Genomic DNA, 10,376 nt, shown 5'->3' on the forward strand with positions numbered 1-10,376 from the left:
TGTCAGCGTCAGCCATGGTCAGCACGAGGTTGACACTGTCGTAAAGCGGTCGTAAATACCATAAAAACATTCAAGTGAATACTCAATGTCGTAAATAGTTTCGTTTTCGGACTCGGCTGAAGTGGATATATACGACACACATTGTCGTTTGTATTTGCGATTCTAATACTTTTTACTTAAAGAAATATGACCTAGTACCAGGGATACAGTGCTGTTACAAGAAAAATGTGACTTTTTTTTTTTTTTTTTTTTTACATTTCTTTCTGTACGTTTCGGCGGTTAAAATAAAAATACGCACTGCCGTCGGCGGATCCGTGATCCAAAAAATCTAAAATGAGTCGCCTAATTTAACACTTGACCAGCCTTTTTAGCCATCATGAGGTGTTAAAGATTCCATGTTCCTTATTTTTATATTGTACCGTATTTTTCACATGTTTAAGATTTATTAAATGAACTTGCACTTGTTTGGACAAGTTATTGTTTTGAAAATTGGATAATCCTATTTAGTTCTGTTTGGGAGTGTGTGCGTGTGCGCTACAACCCCAAATCAGAAAAAATTGGGATGATATTTATTTATTGATTGATTTTAATTTATTTTAACAGAAAACAGTGATTATTTTTTTTGTAAATAATTTTTGACCTGTATTACACTCAAAATAATACAACAGTACAATATCTATTTGATGTTTTCAAAAATGCACATTTCAATTTTGATTCTTGCAGCATTTTTTATTTTATTTTTTTTAAATAAAAGTTGAAATTATAAAGTGGTAAATATTTTACTATGTTGCCATTCCTTCTCGCAACACTTAAAAGATGTTTAGGGTTTGAAGACACCAAGTGAACCGTTTCAGGTGTTCTTTTGTCCCATTCTTCCTGCAAACAGTTCTTAAGGTGTGCAACAGTATGGAGTCGTCATTTTTCATTTCAAAATCTTCCATGCATTCTCTGTTAGGGATGTGAACCATGAGTTGGCCTAGTGGTTAGCGTGTCCGCCTTTTGATCGGGAGATCGTGAGTTCTATTCATGGTTGGGTCGTACCAAAGACCATCATAAAAATGGTACCTACTACTGTCTGGCAAGACGCGCTGCAATACAGATGCGAGTGGGGAGTCAAACTATCGCGGTTACCAGAGGACCTGCCCCCCACTGTAACCCTAGCTATGTAATAGGCGAGAGGCCGAGGGCTACGGAAACGGAGATCGGCGCCGCCCTATGCGCCACATGACATGAGAAGGGACTCTATTGGGGACAGACACCCTCTTCTTCCACAGCCACGCCTTTTGTAATGTGAGCAGAATGTGATTTTTGCATTGTTTTGTTGAAATCTCTTTGGAAAAGATGTCTCAAAGGCAGCATATGTTGCTCCAAAGTACTTTTCTGTATTAATGCTCGATCACAGAAGTTTAAGTTACCTTTGCCAAGGGCACTGACACAATCCCATACCATGACACACCCTGGCTTTTGGACTTGTTGCTGGTAACAGTCTAGATGGTCCTTTTTGTCTTTGGTCTGGAGCACATGGCATCAGTTTCTTGCAAAATGGACCCCAAATACTGATCCATCTGACCACAAGACACATTTCACCTGTGTGATGGTCCATCCCAAATACCTCCAAGTCCAGAGAAGTTGACGCGCTTCTGGACACCATTAACATAAGGCGTAACTTTACTGTGCAGAATGGTTCATTGGTATTTGTGGATGTTAATATCCACTGCTCCAAAGTAATCCTGAGCCCATGTGGTTATCTCAGTTTTAGATGGATGATGGTTCTTAATGAAGTGCTTTCTGAGAGTTTGGAGATCATGCGTGTTTGGCTTAGGCTTGCGCCCTTGTCCTTTCCACACCAAAATTCCTCCAGATTCATCAAATCTTTTAATGATCTCCACTGTCCAAGTCAAAGTCCCTCCCATGCTGGGACCTGGTCTTCCCAGGCAGTCTTCTGTCCCAGTACTAACCAGGCCCTTAAGGTGCATTGGGCGCCTCCGATGTCTCGGTTTCCTTAGCCCTCAGCCTCTCTCCTGTTACATAGCTAAGGTTACAAGGGGGAGGTCTGGTCCTCTGGTATCTGAGAATTTGACTGCAAGTACAACTCGAGATCTCCCACTCGAAAGGTGGACACGCTAAATACTAGCCAGCTCATGGTATTCTCCGCTGTAGCGGGTTAAATAAATATATATATCCAAATCCTTTCATATCTTTGAGAGTAAGATTTGTTTGTTTTTGAACATTTCAATAACTTTTCATGCATTTCGTTGACGAGCTGGAGATTCTCAGGCCACCTTTGCTCTTCAGACTCGGCCTTTCCTGGATCCTGATTTTGTTTCAAATCTCATCGTTTATTTAATTGTTTTACCTCATTACGAGCCCTAAATTTCCCCTGTCCCAACTTTTTTTGGAATGTGTTACAGGCCTGAAATGAAGGAATGGATGTAAAACAAATGAAATGAAGTTAACCAGACAAAACATGAAATATCTTGGGTTCGTGCAGTGCAATACAAGTGAAAAATTAAATTTAGAAATGACTTTTTTCATTTTCTTTACTGTCCCAACCTTTTCTGATTCAAGGTTGTATATATTAAACATGTATATCCTTCAATACTCTTCTTTGGCCTTTGTATGCGAAGTGTCCCAGGTGCAGCCTCTGCAGGATTGTGCTGTGGTCTGTCGGGCGTCTCAAACTCTTGACAAGAAGAAAAAACGCATCAAGACAGAGGTTAGCACTTTTTTTTTATTATTATTTTAAACAATGTTCTTCCTTGATTTCTCATCAATTAATGGATTTTGTTTATAGGTTTTCGTTTATTTTTATAAGTTCTTTCCCATTTGCAATTAAAGTGCATATCACGGGTAAATTCAGGAGCAAGATCAGTGTAATTCTCCTATTTTATATTAAACTTTGGTCAAATATCAGTCACATTTTTGCATTTTGTGCATTTTTTTTTTTTTTTTTTTACCTTGCGCAATACCAGAAAAATTCAGTTGAAATCGAGCCGTTTGAGGCGAATTGGTCCGCCTCTGAAAAGACTTGGCATTTGAATTTCCCGGCAAACATTGATTTTCGTGACGTCGCGTGCGGGACGCCTCCCTCTGAATCCTACATCAGTGCTGGTTTGTTTATGAGAAAATGACCTGGTGGTTTTCTGCAAATTTCTTCAACGTTATCGCGTAATTATTAAAATGGTTAACAGATGTATCGTCGGAGGGTGTAGCAACACCAATCTTGATGGGATTAGTACTCATCGTTTCCCAAAAGACCGGACAATGAGAGAGAAATGGGAGCGCTTGGTCTACACAGGCTGTGCACTGAAACCGTGCAAAGCTCTCGCAGCCTGCTGGCGCTTCCGCAGGTGACGTCACGAATCTGGCTCCAGACTCCCTTGGGATTTTTCCAGATGCGTTTTATTTTATTTTTTCCTGCAGTAGACAGATGGCCTTGTGCAAAATTACCCTTCTGGATGAGTGTGTAAAGGGACATACTTTCATATAAAAAAAAAAAACACGAAATTGGTCCAGGATATGCACTTTAACATTTAGGTTTCTGAAGAGAGAACGTGTTTTGTCAGCATTGCCAGAAAACTTCTAAGGAGTAGATGGTTCAGTGGATGAAAAATGAATATGAAAGCGTAGACTCGATATCCACGCAATTGTGCTTACACAATACAATGTTGCTACAATATCAGTGATGTTTAGTCTGATTATATTTTTGTATTACCGGATCTACTACCCTTAACGCTTTATTTATTTATTTATTTATTTAATGGGAGTTCCACAGTTTAACATTGGAGTATGCTCGTGTAAGTTATCACTTAGAAATGTGCCAAAGGAGCAGTCTTTTTCTCACCAGTCCTGCTGTTGTACTGAATATTGGCACAGCTCTGACTCACCCATAGGCCGCACTGATATTCAGTGTAACAGCATGTGTAGAACTGTATGCGCGCACACAATGGGGTTTTCAAGGTGAGTTGAAAGGTATCCTGCCTTTCAGATTTTTCAACTGTAGGTCATAAGAATTTTCCCTGACACCCAGTTATTTTTGTTTCGTGGCCCGAAAGCTGCTGAATTCGAATCACAGACTTCCAATTTTGTGACTTTTTTTTTTAAATGGAGCAATTAATGAATTTAAGGCTACGTGGCCCTAAATTATCCGCTATTATTTCCTGCTTCACCCTGACCCAATTCAAATACTACATCTTGCATGACGTGGTGGGCTTTCCCTGTTTGCGCAAGGCATTGTGGGATACGAATTTGAAACAGGAGAGAAAAATGGAGGACGTGAGCATGCGAATGAAACCTGGAAGACCGACTACAGTAACGGAAAGCAAGAAGAAAAGACGTTATGTTATATACGAAGGAAAGGAAACGCAGGAGCAAACTAATAAATATCGGCGGTCAGCGAGCACCTTGGTGTGATCAGCTGTTCGTTTAGCGACAGAATGATGGAACTGTCGGTGCACGCTCAAAGGTAAACCTGTATATGGTAGCAATGCAACACTGGATGCCAGCTGCTGTAAAACCCAAAAGAAGGTGGTAAACCTGCGCATGCGCACACGGACTTCCTCTGTCTGCTTGACTGCGCGAAGCGAGTGATTTCAGGTACATTATTTGCTCAGGAATCGCCTCAAATTAAAGAACTTCCCAGCCGCAGAATTTTGTGAGATATTACAGAAATAAACATATTTCACAATGACCACGTTTCAGAGGGAAGTAAATTTCACGGATTTTTATGAAATCAAAAGGCCGTCTAGCTTTAAAATGTATCTAATTGTAAAAAATTTTGATCTTTTTGTTTACTGGACTATGTGCAATAGTTCTATGCAGCAGTTACACTACCGTTCAAAAGTTTGGGGTCACCCAGACAATTTTGTGTTTTCCATGAAAAGTCACACTTTTATTTCCCACCATAAGTTGTAAAATGAATAGAAAATATAGTCAAGACATTTTTCTGGCCATTTTGAGCATTTAATCGACCCCACAAATGTGATGCTCCAGAAACTCAATCTGCTCAAAGGAAGGTCAGTTTTATAGCTTCTCTAAAGAGCTCAACTGTTTTCAGCTGTGCTAACATGATTGTACAAGGGTTTTCTAATCATCCATTAGCCTTCTGAGGCAATGAGCAAACACATTGTACCATTAGAACACTGGAGTGAGAGTTGCTGGAAATGGGCCTCTATACACCTATGGAGATATTGCACCAAAAACATTTGCAGCGAGAGTAGTCATTTACCACATTAGCAATGTATAGCGTGGGTTTCTGATTAGTTTAAAGTGATCTTCATTGAAAAGAACAGTGCTTTTCTTTCAAAAATAAGGACATTTCAAAGTGACCCCAAACTTTTGAACGATAGTGTATATTGACGTAAGCCAGTGGAACGAAATTTCATTCAATGTCATTCTGAATGTACAGGTGAATGACCAGTTATCTATCCATCATGTTGATTTTTTAAATTCTGAGTCCTTTTTAGCATGTGCTGCTTCCATACACTACCTTTTATAAACAACTCTTAAGGCCTCTGCATGCTCTTGCGACAAGGCTTTCGCAGATAGCTTTTCGCAGACAGTTGTAATTTATTGTTGAGCCGAGAGTATAGGCGTGCGCGATGTTATTCACCGGCACAACGCAAGGGGGCGCTAAGTCGCTAGGAGTAGTTGGTGGGTGTGGTTAGTGGAGTGTTTATCCTCCGGTTACTTATAATGACTAGAACTTTTTTTTATAATGACTGGAACTGGAGTCGTATAGATGTACGTACTTCCTCAATCAACCGCTCTTCATGCTGCTCCATCTTCGCTCGTGTTTTTAAAAATGCCGGTCGTGAAAACAAAACAAACCGGGAAAGTAGGGAAGCGGAAGTGCGTGTACAGCGGATGTAGAGTGGACCAATCAGAGCCCTCTTGTCTGCGAGGCTTCTGCGGTGGTCACAAATTTTGGGAGGTGCGCGCAGAGCGTCTGCGAAGGTGGGGGGGCTACGCAGACGCTATCTGCAACGCCGTCTGCGAGGACTGGGTTGTCAGCATAAATTGGCCTTTAGTCACTCGTAGCTTGTTTGAGGTGAGTGTGTTGTTAGGTTTGTGTTGCCCGTGTCAGCACCATCTCTCTGGCACACTGTGCCTACCGAGAGAAAAAACAAGTAGGCTGCCAGTAATAAACCATAGATAGGATCAATCATGTGTTGCCTGCAAGTTTAGCACTGTTCTCTTTCTCTCTCATCCACTGCTGATGCTCGACCATGCCACTGCTGCCAAAAAGTGATCTATCTTTTTATCAACCTTATTTTGCAATGCAGAACTAATAGCCTGTTTAATTCCACGCTAGTTATAAATGTAGCGCAAGTTCTTACTGGTTATTTATAATGGTACGCTTTATTGATGTCAGGACTGGCTAGCAGGGTGAATTCAGGGCTGTTTAGACAGGGAGGGAAGGGAGCTGTGATGCTTTTATCCTTATAACGTTTTGACCAAAGCATGTCTGACATTTCATTAAGACCTCAGGGAACCGTGGCAACTTGTGAAAAACAAGTATGTCATTTTTAAAAGAAATTGCTCATTAATGGGAATAACTCTACTTAAGTTTGATCCCTGCATTCCGAGTACATTTCCAAGTATTTCTGCATTTTAATTTAAATAAATATCTATAAACCTCTACTTTTTATTCAGATTGTGTCATGTCAGCTGCTAGTTCTCAACTATCAGAGAGAGCTATTTGATTATGCAAGCTGCCGTTATGAACAGACGAAGCCAGTGTTGGCTTCAGAGGACAAACGGTCACAGCTGCAGTTATTTTATACCTGAATTAACTAAATCCTTGTCCGCATGAGCGGTTATTGAGGGCCACTGGACACCACTGGGATTTAACTTCAATCACACATGGTTGAACTTGCATTCGTGTGTTGATTTTCTCCTGACAAGATGTCGTTTTGGAGTGTGGATACGGATGCTCCTCTGTAGGTCTTTTGTGCGCAAAACGAATCCCTTTTTTTTCCTTCTTTCCTCAAGGTTTTTTGCCAAAGAGCTTCTTTACTTTTGAGGAAGCAGCTCGGGATCATATCCACATTCAGTTCTGGTGCACAGTTTAAGTCAAGTCAAGTTTATTTGTATAGCCTAGGTCACAACCGGACGTACGATTTTTTTTTTTTGGCCGTGTGATTTTTGGCGTTTCCCAAATCGCTGCTTTTTTTTTTTTCGTGGAGAAAGACGCACGTTGGCTGTAAGTTTGTCTTGCAACCTGAAAAAAACCATAAGCGCCCGTAGAGTTTGTTTGACATGACAAAGAACCTCTGCGGCCAGTCTACGGCTCAAAAATCAGCACGTCACACGCGCGCCCTCCGTGCATTTCTTGCGTTTTTTGCACGTAGACCGGCCGTAGGAGCACGTACGGCTGGTTGTGACCGAGGCTTATAGCGCTTTTAACAATAAACATTGTCGCAAAGCAGCTTTACACAATTTGAACGGCTTAAAACATGAGCTAATTTTATCCCTAATCTATCCCCAATGAGCAAGCCTGTGGCGACGGTGGCAAGGAAAAACTCCCTCAGACGACATGAGGAAGAAACCTCGAGAGGAACCTGACTCAAAAGGGAACCCATCCTCATTTGCGCAACAACAGACAACATGACCATAACATTAACAGTTTTAACATGAAGTCAGTTTCGTTGATGATGTAACTCTTCATTGATGGAAACTTGAGTGCAAAACTGTTCATGACAACTGCAGTCCTAAAGTTAGCAAGCTAACTGTAGTCCTCAGCCAGGTTTAACCTGCCCACTTGAAGAGACCTTTTGATTTGTGCCAATTATTAAGGCAAACCCTAACTGCACAAAGCTTTCCACAAATCCATAACCATTAATATTAAATCTGAGATGTTAAATGAATGTCAGGAAGTTCAGTGACGAAATTTTAGCCAGCTGAAATAACTGGAAGTGTCCAAAAGGCACTTCTGAAGTCATGCATGGTACAGTGGAAAAAAAAAGAGAGAGCACAACTTTTATTCATCACACACTTGTGAAATTTCCTCTCTGCATTTAGCCCATCTGAAGCAGTGAGCACACACACATACCCAGAGCAGTGGGTAGCCATGCTAACGGCGCCCGGGGAGCAGTTGGGAGTTAGGTGCCTCGCTCAAGGGCACCTCAGCCCAAGGCCGTCCCATATTAACCTAACTGCATGTCTTTGGACTGTGGGGGAAACCGGAGCACCCGGAGGAAACCCACGCAGACACGGGGAGAACACGCAAACTCCACACAGAAAGGCCCTCGCCCGGCCGCTGGGGTCAAACCCAGTACCTTCTTGCTGTGAGGCGACTGTGCTAACCACTACACCACCGTGCCGCCCAAGCAGTGGTGTAGTGGTTAGCACGGTCTCCTCACAGTGAGAAGGTTCTGGGTTTGACCCCAGCGGCCGGCGAGGGCCTTTCTGTGTGGAGTTTGCGTGTTCTCCCCGTGTCCGCGTGGGTTTCCTCCGGGTGCTCCGGTTTCCTCCACAGTCCAAAGACATGCAGGTTAGGCTAACTGGTGACTCTAAATTGAGCGTAGGTGTGAATGGTTGTCTGTGTCAGCCCTGTGATGACCTGGCGACTTGTCCAGGGTGTACCCCGCCTTTCGCCCATAGTCAGCTGGGATAGGCTCCAGCTTGCCTGCGACCCTGTAGAACAGGATAAAGCGGCTACAGATAATGAGATGAGATGGATAAGTGGAGTGATGCAAACAGTGAAAGATGCTGTTATACTAGATATTAGCAAACAGTGCTTGTCCAATAAAATTATTGGAACCAAAATATGTATTTGGAAATGTATTAAATGAATGGAATGATTTGGCGCAGGTGTTTTTGAACTCTCCAGTATTAACTGGCACCACTTGGAAGCCCTACTGGTCTGGTCTGGTCTTGTCCAATCTCGCACGAGCACACTCTGGACCAGTGCTTTCCTGTGTTGGTCACTACAGATGTGTCCATGCTAAGAACTAATTTGTAAAGGGATTAGATCAACAGTGTAATGTGATTTGCTGCTGCAGTTCTGAACTACACAGCTGATCTTACCCCCTCCCTGACTATCCTTCAACCTGAAATGGTGGAAATGCTCGTATTAAATTGGACAATTAAAACCAACAAGTCAGCCAACTTGTTTTATTGAAGAGTGGAGCCAACGTATTTTTAAAGGCTTGTGATATTGATGTGCAGATTTTTTTTTTTTTTTTAATTATAGGTGCTCATCAGTTTTGTGAAATTATGGGTTTGTTTGTTTTTTTTGTCCTTTTGCGCTTTTGTTCAGATCTCTGACGGTAAGGAGAACAGCGGTCTGAAACTAGCCTGTGAGGAAGAAGCGAACTGGGAGTCAAGGCTAGACTCGTCATTGTTAGACCAGTCCAAGAAAAAGATTCTCCAGATCCTCAACTCCGGCTCGCTGAAAGAGCTGAAGACTCTGCAACTCATTGGTGACAAGAAGGCCAAACTTATCCTGGGCTGGAGGGAAATCAATGGAGGGTTCGCACAGGTAGAGAAAAAGCTAATGGTTGGCATAAATTGTTTGAAGCATGCGGCTGAGAAATCGGATCGTGTTGAGCTGTTCTGTCTGTCGCCGTCTTTCTTGTTAGGTGGAAGATTTGAAGAAAATTGAAGGCATTACAGATAAACGTTTTTCATCTTTTATTAAGGTAAGCACAAAACACAGCAGCCAAATAAAATGTACTGGTTGTTTTTTCATGTTTTTGTAAATTTTTAAAATGTTTCCATTTTCTTCGCAGGCCAATATTGTAAGTGCGATGGGGAAGTGAGTGTGTCGCTCACTCGGCCACGGATACCACATGTGAAGTCGTGTTGGATTTTTTTTTTTTTGTATGAGATTTTATTGCATTTACATTTGAAGCTTGTATTTAACTGTCTGTGCATGTACGGTATGAATTTAATTTGGCAATAAAACACGCTGCTTAATTAAAGTGGCTACAGGGCTACACTGCACTTGTCAGTTTTATTTGTGCTTGTTCATCTCAGTTTTATTAAGGTGACGTTTTGTCTGGACTTGTTTACTCCACATTGCAATTTCCTGGCTAGCTGAATGTCAGCATGAAAAAGAGATATATACAGTAACTTTCCAGGCAGGACTCCGAATGCATTTACTGAGCCAAGTGTTGCAAGAAAGGAAAAGTAACTAGACTGCATTTCCGCAGAGAAAATCCAAAGTGTGCTTGCTGAGCTGTCGTAGAACAGCTAGCATGCTAAAAGTTAGCATGCCAACACGCTAACAGTTGGCATACTAACATGCTAAAAGCTAGCATGTTAACATGTTAATGCTAACAGCTAGTATTCTAACATGCTATTTGTTAAAATTCTAACGCTTTAAGGCTAATATGCTGACCACTATCATGCTAACAGGCTAACATGCTAAT

General features: G+C 41.7%; 1 protein-coding gene across 1 annotated transcript in view; it reads left to right on the top strand.

Annotated features, from left to right (window-relative positions):
• kif22 (kinesin family member 22) overlaps positions 1-9,941 on the top strand; it is a 41,069-nt gene extending 31,128 nt beyond the window's left edge. The window contains 4 exon segments of the mRNA XM_060939530.1: positions 2,628-2,716; positions 9,263-9,484; positions 9,585-9,644; positions 9,735-9,941. Of these exon segments, the coding sequence (XP_060795513.1) occupies positions 2,628-2,716; positions 9,263-9,484; positions 9,585-9,644; positions 9,735-9,764 (401 nt within the window). The 3' untranslated portion in view covers positions 9,765-9,941.
• The last annotated feature ends 435 nt before the right edge of the window (positions 9,942-10,376 follow it).

The sequence above is a fragment of the Neoarius graeffei genome, chromosome 14 (assembly GCF_027579695.1).
Source record: "Neoarius graeffei isolate fNeoGra1 chromosome 14, fNeoGra1.pri, whole genome shotgun sequence".
NCBI classification, from domain to species: domain Eukaryota; kingdom Metazoa; phylum Chordata; class Actinopteri; order Siluriformes; family Ariidae; genus Neoarius; species Neoarius graeffei.